This window comes from Lissotriton helveticus, chromosome 6 (assembly GCF_964261635.1).
Source record: "Lissotriton helveticus chromosome 6, aLisHel1.1, whole genome shotgun sequence".
Taxonomy (NCBI): domain Eukaryota; kingdom Metazoa; phylum Chordata; class Amphibia; order Caudata; family Salamandridae; genus Lissotriton; species Lissotriton helveticus.
This window is the reverse complement of record NC_136067.1, coordinates 1,223,137,567-1,223,155,118: the sequence shown is the minus strand read 5'-3', so window position 1 is coordinate 1,223,155,118 and position 17,552 is coordinate 1,223,137,567. Positions and strand designations below refer to the sequence as shown.

Below are 17,552 nucleotides of genomic sequence, written 5' to 3'. Positions count from 1 at the left end.
CCAGGATTGCTTGTTAGACTTTTTATTTATGTAATTTAGGAATAGTCTTGCCCACTTTTTAAAGTTAACTCTAACAGCCCAATTTCAAAGGCAATATTGGTCTATCTTACGTTATGGTCTAAACAGTCCCTAATGTGCACTAATGTTGTGCAGGGTGGAAATATGTTTCTGCAAAAAATATAAACAATGTGAAAATTCTAGATACTGTATAAAATAGCACCGCCACATAACTCGTTTACTGATCCTCCACCTCCTGCTGCACGGAACAGTATCGCACCACCCCCAATAACCTCCCCCACCCCTTTCTTTAGGGTCAGTCACGACTCGGGTTTCTTTGCTACAGTAGTTGAAAAGTGAGCTGATTTGCCCTCTCTGTTCTGCTGCAGCTCCTGGCTGGCTTCTCCACCCCTTTAGAGGGAGAGAAAAAAAAAAGATCAACAAACGCAATCCCTGCAGCCCGGCTCGGAGTGAAACAGGAGCGAAGCGCGGACTAGAAGTAAAACGCAACCAAACACAACATTACCCCTAAGAGAGGCACGGGACAGACGTGAAGCCCGGGCAGGGACTCTCGGCTGCCCCGGGGTGCCCTTGAGGTCGCGGCCAGGGCCGGGGTGGCACCCGGAAGCGCGGCGGTGACTGCAAGCAGAGCTTGCATGGGGGGAGGCCGAGGAGGCCCCCGGCCATGGAGGACTCGGAGCCGGCTCTGAGGATGGTGGGCACTGACGGCGAGGCGCCCCCGGGGGAGGAGGAAGGAGCGGCGGAGACCCCCTCCCCCGAGGCGCGGGGTGAAGAGGAGCAGGGCAGCGGGGAGCTGGGGCCCGAGCGGCGGCACCGGCGGAGGCACCACGACGAGCAGCAGAGGAGACGGCGGAAGCGCTGGAGGAAGGGCAGCGGGGAGCAGGGGGAGCCTGAAGGGGCCACGCAGCCGGGTGCCCCAGACCCTGCCCCGCCATCGCCGGAGACTGCCGAGGAGGAGCAGCCGCCGCCCGCCGAGCCCAAGAGACTGGTGCAGTGCAGCGTTTACTGCGTGGAGAATGACCTCCCCGGGCGGCAGGATGGCCCAGAGCAGCCGCCGCTGTCCCCCGCCGACCCCTTCTTCCCTGGGCTGCTGGAGTCGGGGAGTCCCCTCTACCCGGAGCAGGGGCTGGGATGGCTGGTGCTCGCCTGCTGCCGGGTCTGCCTGGAGGACCGGCAGCTGAAGCCCCTACCCTGCTGCAAGAAGGCGGTGTGCGAAGAGTGCCTCAAGCGCTACCTGGGCTCGCAGGTGAGTGCTGCTGGGGTGAGAGGACCTGGGCCCAGTGTAATTCCCTGCTCCTGCTGAGACTAACAGAGCCCCCTTTTTAGCTAAAAATACAAAACAGGGTTTACAAATGTATCTAGAAACGCATGTAAAGTTGCCAAACACACAGTAAAGTTGCTTGATTTCTTTGGAGTTACCTTTTTTTTTTAGAAAGGACACACGCAACATACATGTTGCATAGAAACAAATGCTAGGTTTTGGGATATTTGATCTTGCACATGTCTGTCCGATCTACTACGTAAATGTTTTCGGCGAGTCAGTCCTGTGAGCAGGAACACCAAGGAGGCCCAAGTGTTTTGTTTGGCATTAGATAGATGTCGGCCGGCAGAATGCAGGCAGTGGTGGTGGTCTATTGTTTATTCCCTTCGAAAGTTTCTTATAGCCGAGTTCCATCTGTGTGTAAGGAAGGTGGCTGCTCTGGTGCTTTCCCTCCGTGGAGCTTTAGTCACTCACTGATGGCTTTTTTTCCAGCAAAGACAGAGGGAGCCCTTTGGCGGACACCTGCCGTCCTCTCTCTCTAGGCGCCTTAGGGATAATCCATCAAATGCCCCAATTTGGCGACCAGCCAATGATGCATTTTTGCCAGTTTTCTCTACCCCCACACCCCACTTTGGGGCTATTGCCTCTAGGGTAATTTTTGCTACTGGCTAGAGAAATATTCGGTTTCATTGACCAACAAAAGAAGTTCAGAAGTGATAGACTTTTGTTGTTCGTGAGGTGATAGAAGTACGCTTGTCAGCTGTCGGAAAGACATAAGCCTCAAGCTGAACGCTAATAACCTCTGAAGAAGGGACCCTTGTGGCACTGAAAGCTAGTCTTATGTACCAAATGCCCACTTCCTTTTGTTCACCTAATCATCACAGTCACCAATTTGCACGGGTAGTATTGTTGCTTGCATTGTATCTTTGCGGGTATGGCTACCGAAACGTTATCATATATCTTTATTCCAGACCATAACATTACTAGTTATCCGAATTTGACGTATGTGATTTGCGTCTATAGTGAGTTTGTCACGAATCTGACAACTTCTTCCACGCTTTTTTGTGTGCCCTATAGTCGCAAAACACGCATATGCTTCCCAGGCCTTAACGTACAGACCTATTTTGTTCACGACATATTTTGTTCACAAGTGATTTTATTAAGGCCCGTCACAGACGATGACAAATGCGTTATGCATGCTGCTCCACTGGGGCAACAGAGAGGCAGGAGTGAGTGTGCCTTGACAAGGCTGGTGAAGGGGAGTCTAGATGAGTACGGTGGCCCTGGGGGCAGGAGAGACTGTGCAGGTTTGTTTTTATGCATGCCCCCTTTTGTTACATTGCACAGCCAGCAAAGCCTACGCAGCCTCCCTGAAAACCGGAGCACGTGACAGCAAGCAGTTCATTGGAAGGCGGTTATATGTGTACAACCACCAGCAACTTTGCACTTTTCTCCCACTTTTGTAGTCCTGGGACTAATTTGTGAATAAAACAATGTTTTATTTGCACTGCACGACGGTGTTCGCTGCTGACATCAGCTGTGACCTGCACATCCTGTGTAGGTCCACCCAGCCAGCCCCCTACCCTTCAGAGATCATTACATTTATTTATTCTTTATGTGTACATTTGGGCACAGAATACCTTGGCGCTAAATACAGCCTCCGACTCCGATGTATCTTTGGAATCCAATTTACAGGCTGCCGGAAACACGGGGGTGAGGGGGTCATGTGCACAAATGTTTGTGCGCCGTTTTGTGTGTGCTAATAATACCCAACTTTTCATTTACTTTTTCTGCATAATTACAAGCTAAGCACTGGTTATGAGTGCTTGGGTAAAACAGAGCGGGACCAATTTAATACCAAATGGTCAGAAAGTTCTCTTTATATTTAGAACTAAACATTCCTCCCCCGATGGAATCTCCCTCCCCCTCACCCCTCCTCCTTCACTGTGGTTTTTGCAACCCTTGGAAGCTTGGTGCAGTGATGTCAGTGCTTGGCATGGGTGTGCTGTGCTGATAAAAATAATGTTTTGGGACTCTCGTAACGAGAGTATTGAACATACAAAGATCGTGTGTGCTCAGTCTGTTCCTGGAACATAATGGCATAGCAAAGAGGAGCGCCAAAAATAGCTCTAAGAAAACCAGTTGTTAAGCACTTCCTGTACATGCCCAGTGTCATACTTAAACGGCCAGACACCAGACAAGTGTAGGCACTGCGGCATGGGTCAGTGGCACTCTGGAAAGGCGCTATTTATTTTAATAGTAACAGAAGACATCTACGTTTTTTTCTGTCGGTTTCTTCCTCTCTCCTGTACTGTCATTTTCACGGGGTTTTCATGCTATTATAAATAAAGAAAAAAGTTAGTCTTGGCTTTTGACCCAGCACTGGTCCTGCCTCCTCGTGTTTTCAGGCCTGCGTTCCGGGCATTCCGTTCTAGCACCAGGACGCCTTCGGGCTGCTATGGTGCTTTATACATTTGTTTCATTCGTAGGGTGACGCGCTTAACATTGTATGGGAACGATGATGAGTGGAATAGGGGTGGGGTCAGCGAATTTGGAGGCGAGACAACAAGAACTATGTGTAAAGTTAAAGCCGATTGGGAACATAGGGGCATATTATCAAGGGGGTTTATCTCCGCTTTTTTGGCTTTAAAAGCCAAGAAAGCGGAGATAAAATGATCTCCCTATTACCTAGCTGTCGCTAACACCAGTTAGCGACAGCTAGTAGGAGATAGCGACCATCTTGGGCCCCACTTTGCATGTCAGTGATATTTATCACTAATGACATGCAAAGTGGGCGTGCCAAGATGTTAGAGACTGGAAACAGTCGCTAACATCGCTATCTCCTATTACCAACTTTTGGAGATATTCGCGCTAAGCGCGAATATCTCCAAAAGCTAACACCTGCCCTGAGCAGTTCTTAGCCATGTTATCCAATGGGAGGTGGATAACATGGCTAAGAGCATTAGCTCGGTAATGCATGAATATCGCTGACTTCTCAGCGATATTCATGCATTGCGGCCGATTTTTATCGCATTTGCGATAAACCTTGGTAATACCAAGGTTTATCTGCGATAAAAATCGCCGCAGCTCAGCGGTAAATTGTTGTCTCTAACCAAGCAATAGCGATAATTATCGCTATTGCTTGGTAATATGCCCCATAGTTCCCAACACACCCTGCTCTCTTCAGCCACTGGCTTTATTCATTCAACAACTCGAGGACAGATGTATGCACGTTAGTTGGAACTGTTTACTCCTCACACACTTGTTTGTATTTATCCCACCCCAAAAAAGACAACTTCCTGCGGTTTGAAACTTATTGGCTGTAATAAATAGCACCTGTTCCGCGTTTTTTGTCTTTAATGTGGAATAATATGCGGATGTTTGTGCTTACTGCTCCAAACTACGCATGCGCGAGTAATACCAGACCCCGCTCTCCCCCCAGTAAATTGTAGCAGATTTGACCTGCCGAAATTGAACAGGGAATGCAGACTTATTTACCAGTAGCAACAAGCATCTGCAATGCAATAGGTATTGTATTGTAATTGCATTTATAAAGCGCTTGCTACCCCTGACAAGGCATCGAAGCGCTTTTCGGCAAGTGGCACGCTTCTTCAAAACCCATAAAGGATTGGTAGTGAATTAGTATAGTGAAAATATGAAAGTAATTTGAGTGGTGTTTATGTTAGTCAGTTATTTGGATTGAGAAGGATAGTTGAGGGATAGAAGAGGGAAAAAAGTATGCATTTATGTAGCGCTTGCTACCCTTGATGGGTGTTGAAGTGCTTTTTCGGTGAGTAGCACCCTACTTGGGAACCCAGGCAGTTATTTGGATTGAGGAGGACAGTGCAAGGTTTGCATTTATATAGCGCTTGCTATCCCTGATTGGGGGGGGAGAGCTTTTTTTCGAGAGTAGCACACTACTCTGGAACCCATACAGTGTTAGTCGTGAATTAGTATAGGAAAATATGAAAGTAATTTGAGTGGTAGATATGTCTCGCATTTACACAAGTTTGAGCTATTGGCATTGTGAATGACAATGCCTTTTATTTATGTTTTGGTTTTTAAAACATAAATAAAAGGCATTGTCATTTACAATGTCAATAGCTTAAACTCTCGCAAATGTGAGACCTATTGCATTCCAAGTGCTTGAAGGCTTCGCTGAGTTGCCCCCTTCTGTCTCCCTATGGCCCCTGAAGAGCTCCCCCTTTGCTACGAGTTAAATAAACAAGCCGGTGTTCACAGCTGCGCACAAGAGACCCTCCTACAGTAAGAGAAACTCATTTAAGAAAATAGTGCTCACAGACTAAAGAAGTTGTACTGTGTAACAGCCGAAGTAAAAGGGCCAGTCCTCATGGGAGGTTACAAATGAAAACAAGGCGGTAAGAAGAAGGGACTAACCAGCCTAAAGGCGAATCAGAAGCCAGCATTTCCGAAGGACAAAGACACAAGCCAATGACAAATATGGATGGAGAGTGGGCAGGGCTTCAAGTACATACTCCAATACAGCATGGCTCACAGAGCAGCACATGCGCTGCACAGGCTCAACTTTATAAACAAGCATTTGCAATGCAATTGGTCTCACATTTGTGCGAGTTTGAGCTATTGACATTTCAAATAACAATCCCTTTTATTTTTGTTTTAGTTTTTAAAACATAAATAAAAGGCATTGTCATTTACAATGCCAATAGCTTAAACTCGCGTAAATGCGAGACCTATTGCATTGCAAATGCTTGTCTCGCTTTACCGTGTGCCTCAATATATCCCTTCATGTGCTGTGCAATGCCAGCAGATGCTTTTCAGTCCTAACGCTTTGCCCTGCCCAGATAGTGTTTAATCAGGGTTTTGAAATTCATGCTCTACACGTGGTGGGGTATGAAGAGCGCAAACCAGGTTTAAGTCAGGCAGGCAGGCTGTGCGCACAGTGGGAATGAACAGATTGAGGCTTGATGGACTGTCACCGGAAAGTGTTAGGGACAAGCCCTGAATTAAATGCACTTTTAATTAGCTATCTTTCTTGAGCGCCAGTGCTCTCCAGACTACCCTGTTTCCACGCTTCTTCCCTGGATACCACTGTGGAAGCAGTCCGAAGCTGCCAGGGCTCCTCTCCTTGCCATTCTCATTTCCGCTTCAGAACAATCACCTGAAGTGCTACCCGTTCCTGCCAGTTGAAGACCCGTGGGTAGTTTCTCCTCTTGTTGCCAGGGAAGTGAACATCAAGCACGGACCAGGGAAATGTATTAACTATGTGTACTTTTATTTTAATTAAAAAAATAAAGAATTAATCAACTGAAGTTTTTTTTAACCACATAAAATATAGGAATAATGTACATGCCCACTATTCCATGGATACACATAAAGAGATTACAAAGTAGTGAAAACTAGGAGTTGTAGACTTCAGAAACAGGTAAGTTTAAAGCAGTAATAACAAGCATTTGCAATGCAATAGGTCCAATTGCATTGCAAATGATTACGTTTAAAACTGAGCGCCGCACCGCTTCAGACACATCGCTCTTTTTATTATTTTTAACTTTAACACTGAGCGCGGTGTCCTTGAAGCGGGTGCTGCGCTCAATGTTAAAGTTAAAAAATATATAAAGAAACCGAGCGCCGTGTCCTTGAAGTGGCGCCGCGCTCAGTTTTAAAGTTAAAAAACAAACAAACAGAGTGCGGTGTCCCTGAAGTGGACGACGCGCTCAACATAAATGTAAAATATAAATGAATAAAGAGAGCGCGGTGTCCCTAGCAGGTCCGCGCTCGTACACATAATTCAAAATATACAATTTAGAGCGCATAGTGCTGCAGCTGTTATTGTCCCCATCAGTGTCCATTTTTAAAATAGTGCGAGCTTACCAACCAATTGAAGGAGACCGTATAATGCTGCAAGTAAATGATACAGCCCTGATGGGCGGTGCCAAAAAGAGACAGGGCGGTAGCAAGGAGGGACTAAGAAGCCTCATTATCAATCGGAAGCCAGAATTTACCATGGACTTTGACGTCAGCCAGTGAAAAATATGGGCGGGGCTTCCACACCACTTCTAAAAAAACCCTAATACAGCATGCCTTGCAAAGTGTGCAGTGCATGCGCTGCAACACTAGGCGAGACCTAACCAGATGGAGTCTGAAGACTTGTTGTTTTTTCCTTCTTCATAGTTTGCCAGCCTGTATGTTTCAAATTGTTCTCTGGTCTTAGAATCCTCATCACTAGGATACCTAGGGTCATTGTTGTGCTTTGCAAATTTAAATATAAATAAATAAACTTATAATTTTGCTATCGCCATGAATAGGGATTTCACAGTCTATTGGAATCATTGTATGCAGCCCATAAGTGCTGATGATACCACATGTCCATTTAATTTCTTTAAATAGTGTGGTTTTCTGAAGCCCAGACTAGATTCAAGTAGGTATTTGAAGTGCTGTTTGTTAAGTGTAATAAAATGCATAGCTTTTCTTATATGAGCAAACATTTTAGGAATCGAGACAGTCATCAACTCTTTTAAGACTTTATATAATCAGAATAAGGAAACTATATATTAATTTGCTTGCAACTGTGTGGTCTGATGGCATTTGGGATTGCGGAATGGCCATGTGTGTTGATGGTGCGTCACATAATCCGATGCTATTTTGTGTGATGTTTTCATTTCTCACATGCCTATTATCACTTTGAATTTGTATGACTTTTTTTTCCGAGTGTGATTCGACAATTTTGAGCCAATTTCTTACCTTGCTGTTATAAAACTGCTCCACCTCAAACTAAATTTCTCTCGGTAAGTTCCGCTGGTGTCTCCTTTGGGTGGTTTGGGGGTGCGGGCCAAACTTGGGTTATCCTATTCCTTAGGCTGGGAGCTTTGATGGCTTGGCATATGTTTAGCTCCTAAAATGCACTGTGAATTGTACATAGGCAATATAGGATTCCTGAATGGCTAGGGTTCGATCAGTTACTTAATCGGCTAATATTGTGTTTGCTGGGGCATTTCTACAATGATTTCCCAATTATTTGGAGGCTGTTTGGGGTGAGTAGGGCAGCAGTCCGTACCACATAAGACCTTCTAGGCATGTGTGATCAATTACTACCCAAAGATAAACAGTTTAAAGACTAAGACATGAGTTTGACATACTTGGAAGGAGTGAACTTAGACAAATTATTTGAAGGGAAGCAGGAGGAGACCAGTGTAACGTGAGACTCATCCTAAGGGGGTGACATAACCAAATGGGATAGGAGGAGTTGAGCAGAAGTCCTGATAAGGTGAGCCACACGTGATCTAGAGAACTATAGACCGCTGTGTGTGGGAATTACTGTTGAACAGTGTAAGCATTGGTGGTAACCAGGAAGATGAGAGGTTACGGGAAACTTGCTTGCCAGTTTAAGTATTGGTACAAAACTGATCTCTGTGTTGGATGAATGTTGAGAGGGGTTATGGAGCGATCTGACCAGCATGGTATATACCATGAGATTATACATGCCCACATTTTAGTACTGGAAAGTGGCAGATAGTGACAAAAAAATCAGGGGGCTGTAATTTCCCATAAACTGCTTATGAAGAAGAGGTCATTTCAGTTGGGAGACAGCTAAAGCAAAGCCGCTTTTGGCTTCAAAACTCTTGATTCTCCACTTTAATAGAGTCTATAGGCATGCATGTAAGAGAGATCGGGAAGAAGGTAGGAAGAGTCTGTCTGAAGGGTAATGTCTCCAAGGAGGTCATTGGTAAGGAGGCTTTGGCTGGACTTCTGCTGACCCCTGTGTAAAGTCTTCCATGTTATCTGGGTCCGTGAGCATCAGTAGGGGCATATGTAACATAAGCAGCAAGTGTAGATCCTGGCAAACAAATTAGAGGGGACATAGAAATCGGTGGCGAGTCTGTAAATCCATCAATAAGGTAATATGCTGGAAATTTTTAAAGGAATAGTCTGATAGACTAAATGATATTAAGAACCATGAAAAGAAACTCATTTCTGTTCCCGTGCAAGAAAAGCATACTTAAATTCTTATATAAGGAGGTTAAGAATGCTTCCTATCGGGCCGCCGACAGGTGATCTGGGCTCCACCGTTCTCCGCTGAAATGCCATCGCTAGAGGTCGGGGTTCCTCAAGGGTCCATCCTGAGCCCCACCATTTTTAACATCTATATGGCCCCTCTGGCGATGGTAGCGGAGGCTTATGGGGCCCGGGTCATCTCATACGCTGATGACACCCAGCTCTTGTTTACGTGCAGCAAAGGAGAGGTCTTTGACGGCGACAGGATCAAAGACTGTCTGAGTGCAGTCTTTGCGTGGTTTCAGCAGCACAGCCTGAAATGCAACTCGGATAAGTCTGAGTTGCTTTTCTTTGGCTGTGCTCCTGATCCGAGCTGGAAGTCATGGTGGCCCCAGGACATGTTCCCTCCTGAGAGGTCATCCTCCCAAGTGAAAAATCTTGGGGTGGTATTTGATGACGACCTATCTTTCCGACCCCATATTATGGGGCTAGCAGGGAAATGCTTCGGCATTCTTAAAATGCTGAGGAAATTTCTTCCACTGCTTTCCCTGCAATATCGAAAGACTGTAGTCCAGGCGCTAGTTGGGGTCACGGTTAGATTACGCGAACGCGCTTTTTGCAGGTTTGCCCAAGTATCTTCTGGCTAGACTGCAAATTGTCCAAAACTCGGCGGCCAGAGCCATATTTGGCCTGCCAAGGAGAGCCAGTGCTTCTCTGCTTTTAAATATGTTGCATTGGCTACCTATTTCTAAAAGAATCAGGTTTAAAATTCTCACGCTGGCGTTCAAAGCCCTTCACTATGTTGGTCCTAACTACATTAGAAAGCGTACTGCTTTCTATGTGCCACGGAGGATGTTGCGGTCAGCCGATTTGGCTAAAATGGAGGTGCCCACTGTCAAACGAGTTCGGATGGGAGGACGGTCCTTCCAATATATGGCAGCGTGCCTTTGGAATGAGCTCCCTCTCTCCCTCCGCAAAGCCAATAGCCTCCTAGTTTTCAGGAAAGAGCTGAAGACCATGCTCTTTTCCGTGTAATCACTGTGACTGTAGCATTTCTGCCTTTGTGTTTTTGGATCTTAGGCCTCTTTGCCAAAGCGCCGGGACACCCCCTGGGGTAGCCGTGCGCTCTAAAAGTACGGCCTTAACATAACATAACATAACATAACATAACAGATAATATAAAGATCATCCTGCCTCTATGGCAAGACTAATGCCTTTCCTGTTCTTTGGAGTTGTCAACAAAGCCTGGTCCAGGCCTAACGGAAGTAGTGTGCCGGATGGAAGGGAGAAAAGAAATTACGCCTATCTGTGGCTGATGTCTTTACATATTTGTTTACACCAGATATTTTGCCTGTTTATTGTGTGTTTGTATGTATATATATATATATATATATATATATATATATATATATAAAACATTGGCCCGTTTTTCTGCACAATCTAGATGTATGACAGGTAACCCCTCGGGGAATATTAAATCTATAATGGGGTTTTCGATTAAGTTGAAAAAGGTTTTAGATTAGAATCAGGATACTTATATTATATTGTTTGAGAGTGCCAAACACTGTTTGAATGTGTTATTTAGATAGTCAAAAAAGGAGGTTTCCAATTGAGGCCAATGTAAAGTTTAAATTACGTTTACCAAATTTTGTACTGAGTGAAATTCTTAAATTAAAGTACATGTGAGTACTTTTTTTGGTCGCAGATGACTATGGTGGGCAGTGCATGCCTCAGTGAGGTATCTGGTGTGACGTTTTACACGACGTGTGCCCTTGAACAAATATTTCACGTGACCTACTAGCAAACGCCAGCCGCACACACCATTTGTTACATTTCAAAAAATGTATAAAAAAAGTAAAGTAATAATTTTGCAGTCCTCTAGTTATCATGGACTGCTTCATAGTAGATCTGCATTTTCGGACCCCTAGCAGAAACTCCTGTTGCACAGGGGTCGAAATTCCGAGTTGTATGTAATTGAGAGCACCCGTTAATTAAAGAGTGCAATACAGTCGTCACCATTCGTTACATTTAGAAGGTCAAACCTGTCGCATTTCAAAAATGGAATAGAGTATGATATTTACTATCATTCGTATTTAATGTTGAAAGGATCAAACTTCGAATGTTATTCCCCAGGAACCTCCAAACAGGTGTCATTTATCGCACTTTATAAATTCGGCACCACAGGGAGCCAGATTTTATCGGGAGTGATAAATTGCACCTTCCCTCTGACCCACTCATGATAAGGCCCTGTGACAACCATGTGCTGCATGGCGACTTTCTGAAGCAGAAATGGTTCACGGGAAGCAGAGAGTTAGAGAAAATAGATATTTATGGTGACGTGATGGGCTTGTGGAGATAATTGACTGAGCTGAGTGCGTATCATATACGGGCTGACCCAGGCGCTCAAATGTGTCTGTTAATCATTGAACTGTTTTTACATCGCCAGGAAGGGAGATCTCAGTGAACAGCCCAATGACGCCAGCACATGTTCATGGACGCACTGTGGCGAGAGAGGCCGAGGGTAAACACAGCCACCTGTAATCCCCTTCAAAGCGTAATGAGTGCGTGGCGTACCGACCTAGTCAGCCCGTCCACCATATTGGAAAGTTATTCCCTTTCCCATTAGATACCTAAGTTAAACGAGCGTTTTATAGGTTTCATTGTTTTTTTTACCCGAATAGCAGTAGTTTGTTTTTATAAACTCGGCTAACCATCTACTGTCTTCGCTTCTTTTTGACAGGGTCTGTGCGCTGCAGTGATAGCGTGAATTATAGGGTCTCAGCGGGGTTGCACTCCGCCCCGTGTGGTCGAACAGATATGAGTGTTTGTGGCTGTCAGATAAACAAATAAGGGGGGTGGCCGGTGCAGGAATCGCTAATGACCCCACTAAAAGAAAAAAAACAGTTGGAAAGGGTGCTCGGAGTGTGTAAACAGATATTTTCTGGGGATTTTTTATTCTACGTTTCACTTTTCTTGTGTCTGCCTCATATGTCTCTTTTTTATTATTTTTGACAGGTTTCACCACAAATTTACCCATCTGAACGCTATTCACACATGGTCACCACCGGGTGGGTTGATCGTTTATGGGTTACTTACTATGAGAACCAATGTTGGGATTGGGATGAAATAAGCCATTTGGAGCGCTGCATGTAGTTCGTTTTGTGCTGTATATAGACTTTCTCAACGGTTATCCCAAACAAACATGCATTTGCAATGCAGTAGGTCTTCGCATTTACGAGAGTTTGAGCTATTGGCATTGTAAATGACAATGTCTTTTATTTGTGTTGGTTTTAAAACGGGCATTGCAAATATGTCCGGTGCCCGTGCTATAAATATATATATATTTTTTTAAAGATTTAGTAGAGAGCGTGTCCTGCCTGCAACAGCAGGCAAGACAAAGCTATTTGAGAAAATAGTGCTCATAGGCTGTAATTAAAGCTTACTGAGTAACAACACACTTAATAAGGGGTGTTGCCATGGGAGGTTACAAAATGAAACAAGGCTGTACTAAGGAGGGACTACTAAGCCTATTGACCAGTGAAGAGCCACAGTTTACAGCGAACAATGACACAAGCCAATGAAAAATATGGGTGAAGGTTTAAGTCCCTACGTGAATAAAGCATGCCTCGCAGAGCAGCGCATGCGCTACCTAGGCTCAACCTAAAAAGTGCTAATTTCAATAGCCACGCCACCTTCAGCTAGGACAGCAATTTTTCAAGGTTGGCAAAAAAAAGTGTGATTGGCAATGTTTCAAATCAGTGAGTGATTGGGTTTACACAATGACACCAATGACTGAAGGAGGCTTACCGAAAGGTCGGTCTGGATATTGAATACAATAGATCTTGGAGACAGTTAAACTGTCAATCCTGACCTAAACAGGGTTCTGTCATTTTCCTCTGCATAGTAGAGGGGATGGGAGAGTCTCTATAAGTGCATTACCAAATAAATAATATAAATTAATTAGCCTCGGAATGTAAAGGTGGTGGCTAAACAGTGGGCCCTAGCAAAATGTTGTTTTCGCCTGCGTGATCTTTTAAATTTCTACCATTTCACGTTAAACTTGCTACACAAAATGCCCAAGATCAAGCCATTATGCCGCGTCGCGTAATTTAGATTTTTTTGGGGTAAAAATTCTATTGCATGAGCCATGGAACAACGTGAAGGAACAGGACATGAGATGCTATTAGGGTCACATGCAATTTTTGCTCCATTTTGTCCTAAAGAGAGAGCCAAATGCCAGACCTGCATTTAGTCAAATATTAAAGTACAATTTCATATTTTTTTAGGGGATCATTTTATGTAATTTCCACAAAGGAAATGATACGAATTTCTCCAAGACCTCTTAAAAAGCCAAGTATGTCTTAAGATGCTTCCCATGGGTTGTGCCCCATCATTGTCTTTTGAGAGATTCCTTAGAATGGTCCAGTCTGACCTTGGTGGTGGTTGCGCACCAAGGCAGACAATAGTTCTTTGCTTTTGTCCTCCATGTTCTCGACTTTCTTCATAGGTGGGGCCTGCAACATTACTCTTTTTAGGTGATGCTGTCTAAGTCTATAGGCTAATTCCTCTGTGTGAAAACATGCGACTTAGCGTTTAGTTCTAGCTTTCCAACTTCACTTAACTCTGTAATCCTGGGCACATGAATTGACCTCTCTCTGCTTCGCCTGGTCCCACTGATTCAACTGGAGTGCATAAGAACAGACTAGCTGTAAGACATTAAGCACTGTTGTGGTTGTTTACACGTAAGAACCTCGGACAAGGTGTCTCATGTATACTATTGTATTGTAATTGCATTTATATAGCGCTTACTACCCCTGATGAGGCGTCAACTTCATTGTTTTGCGAGTAGCATGCTACTCTGGAACCCATAAAGGATTAGTGGTAAATTGGTATAGTGAAATATGAAAGTAATTTAAGTGGTGGATGTGTTAGTTATTTGGATTGAGAAGGATAGTGGAGGGATAGAAGAGAGAAAAGGTTTGCATTTATATAGCGCTTGCTAACCCTGATGAGGTGTTGATGTCTTGTTTGGCACATCCTGTGTTCACTTTTTGGTCAACAATACTTTGCATGTTTGGTTTCCAAGCCTGCCTCCTGAAAGCAAAGCTACACATTCCATATTGAAAAGGGCAGTTATTTAAAAAGCCAGGCCTGACGGACTATAGGACACATTACTTTAGACCACCAGGCTTCTGTGTTCACATACGTTTGTCCCTACTCTAGTTGACATGTCCTTTATTTTTAGTATACAAAACAATCGGACTATTTATGGTGTTTTTATTTGGCTTACAAAGGCAAAATTGTAGCTCTTCAGAAGTGCTCCGTAGGATTGGATTGATGTTGCTGACTGTCTCTCGGGAACTCAGAGTGCACTTTATAACTGCTGGGCTGTCCTAAAAACAGGACTGGTTTGAGCTTCTTAGTCAGCAAAATCTAGCAAGAATTACAGAGAATCCTTTTATACTGTAAGTGCTTAGACAGCAGCCGCTAGAAAACAAATAGACTTAAAGCCTAAGGCAGAAACGCACTTGGCAAGACCACCTTCACGCGTAAGAGACGATTACGTCTCTCAGTTTTACAACACTCTGCTTTAAAACAACCTGCCCTTTGACTATAAACCTGTAATATCTTTGGTTTTAGAACCAACTTAAAACAAGCATTGGCAAAGCCAGGAGGTCTGGTACTGGCCGCCAGCCTTTTGGCTTTGTCAGTGGTTGTTCTCTTACGTTTCGTTATGTTTTTTGCAAAACTTTATTATTCGGAAAAGCTGCCATGCCATCATCTGTCTTAAAAAATCACATTGGCTAAAACAAAAATATTGTATTTGTACTCAGAAAACACTCTTTACTGTAGTAGTCCATGCTACTTGAAGGTATCTACTTGTGTGTGGAAGTGCCCCTTGTGAAATTGCAGAATGCCGTTACTCTCAGTGAAGATTAGCCAGTGTCTGAAGTGGGTTGACTGATCGCCCCATGCAGTATGCTGTAATGGGTGGTACATAGTATGGGTTGTACAAAATATGAATGATATATTAACAGACCGATTTTTTTTCTTCTGGCAAACACCAGAATGAAGAAACTCTTTGAGCCTACTTTCCCATTACATACTCTCTCTAGGTGCTTTGATAAAATAGATTAACTACCAAATGAATAATTCTATCTGGGTTTGTTAGTGCCCTTGCCCCTTTTGTATTCTGTATTGTCCACGACAGCGCAGATTAGAAGATGGTCCCAAATTTCTGTATCCTGGAGATGATGCAATGAAACATGAGGACATTAGCTTGTTCCTAGATAAAGGCTGTGAGTGCTTGAAATGCCCCAGGCGACTGATATATATAATTATATGCAGGAGCACAGTCGCCACCACCAGGAACCATCAGATAAGGCACTGTTACTGCAGAGGAAGCCTCAACCCTCTATAAAGAGATCTGCCTCCTTCTTCCCCCCATCCGCCAATCACTCTACTCACACCTGCACCAGGACCATGGATGGCTGACATTTTCTTTTTCTATAACTGCCAGCCAGGAGCCCAGTTCTGGGCAGAAGATTTCTGCAAGAATGGCACTGCAGGGCAATCCATTCCAATTTCAGCACTGTCTGGAAGGAGGAGGGAGCTGCACATAAGCTGGGGAGCGTAGAATGGTGGCTTAATTGTTCCAACCAGTCTCCGTTCAAACTGGCCTCCATCCAGCTAACCTCTGGAAGACTTGTCAAGTCCAGTGCAGCTTTGGGGGTTGGATTTGGACACAAACTCCAGTGGGCAGAGAAAACAGAGATGGGGATGAGGCAGGACAACTCCGACAAGAACTCGGACATGAGAATTAGGGGGAATTGAGACACATAGGCCAATTATAATGAGCGTGTTGGAGGAATAAGTGCTATTAATTCCTCTTGATAAAACCAGACTGCCTGGGTTCGTAATTTTTCGTGCATGATAAATGGCACCTGTTCTGAGATTATGGGAAATAATGCGGGTTTAGATGCTTACCGCATGAAAAACAAGCATTTACAATGCAACGGTCTCGCCTTTGCAAAAGTTAGCGCTTTTGGCATTGTAAATGACAAATGTTTTATTTATGTGTTGGTTTTGGAAACAGATAAATAAATGGCATTGTCATGAGCAGTAGAGAGTGAGTAGTAGAGAGTGAGTAGTAGAGAGAGTAGTAGAGAGTAATAGTGAGTAGTAGAGAGAGTAGTAGTGAGTAGTAGAGAGTGAGTAGAGAGTAGTAAGTGAGTAGTAGAGTGTGTAGTAGAGAGTAGTGAGTGTGTAGTAGAGAGTAGTGAGTGTGTAGTAGAGACTAGTGAGTGTGTAGTAGAGAGTGTGTAGTAGAGAGTGTGTAGTAGAGAGTGTGTAGTAGAGAGTGTGTAGTAGAGAGTGAGCAGTAGAGACTAGTGAGTGTGTAGTAGAGTGGTGAGTGTGTAGTAGAGTGGTGAGTGTGTAGTAGAGTGTGTAGTAGAGTGTGTAGGAGAATGTGTAGTAGGGAGTGTAGTAGAGTGTGTAGTAGAGAGTGTGTAGTAGAGAGTAGTGAGTGTGTAGTAGAGAGTGTGTAATACAGAATGTGAAGTAGAGAGATTGAAGTAGAGAGATTGAAGTAGAGAGATTGAAGTAGAGAGATTGAGGTAGAGAGATTGAATTAGAGAGATTGAGGTAGAGAGATTGAAGTAGAGAGTGTGGAGTAGAGAGTGTGGAGTAGAGAGTGGAGAGTCTGTAGTAGAGTGTAGTAGAAAGTAGTGAGTGTGTAGTAGAGTAGTAGAGAATGTGTAGTAGAGTAGTAGAGAGTAGTAGAGGGTGTGTAGTAGAGTGTGTAGTAGAGCGTGTGTGTAGCAGAGTGTGTAGTAGAGTAGTAGAGAATGTGTAGTAGAGTAGTAGAGAGTAGTAGAGGGTGTGTAGTAGAGTGTGTAGTAGAGCGTGTGTGTAGCAGAGTGTGTAGTAGAGTGTAGTAGAGTGTGTAGTGTAGAGTGTGTAGTAGAGAGTGTGTAGTAGAGAGTGTGTAATGTAGAGTATGTAATGTAGAGTGTGTAGTAGAGTGTGTAGTAGAGTGTGTAGTAGAGTGTGTAGTAGAGTGTGTAGTAGAGTGTGTAGTAGAGTGTGTAGTAGAGAGTGTAGTAAGTAGTGACTGTAGTAGATAGTGTGTAGTAGAGAGTGTCTAGTATAGAGTGTGTCGAAGAGAGTAGTGGCTGTAGTAGTGAGTGTGTAGTGAGTGTGTAGTAGAGTGTGTAGTAGAGAGTAGTGACTGTAGTAGAGAGTGTGTAGTAGTGTGTAGTAGAGAGTAGTGACTGTAGTAGAGTGTGTAGTACAGTGT

General features: G+C 44.1%; 1 protein-coding gene across 1 annotated transcript in view; it reads left to right on the top strand.

Annotated features, from left to right (window-relative positions):
* Positions 1-362: 362 nt before the first annotated feature.
* Positions 363-17,552, top strand: part of RNF217 (ring finger protein 217) — a 368,186-nt gene continuing 350,996 nt past the window's right edge. The window contains exon 1 of the mRNA XM_078648938.1: positions 363-1,264. Within this exon, the coding sequence (XP_078505064.1) occupies positions 683-1,264 (582 nt within the window). The 5' untranslated portion in view covers positions 363-682. The remainder of the gene's footprint in view (positions 1,265-17,552) is intronic.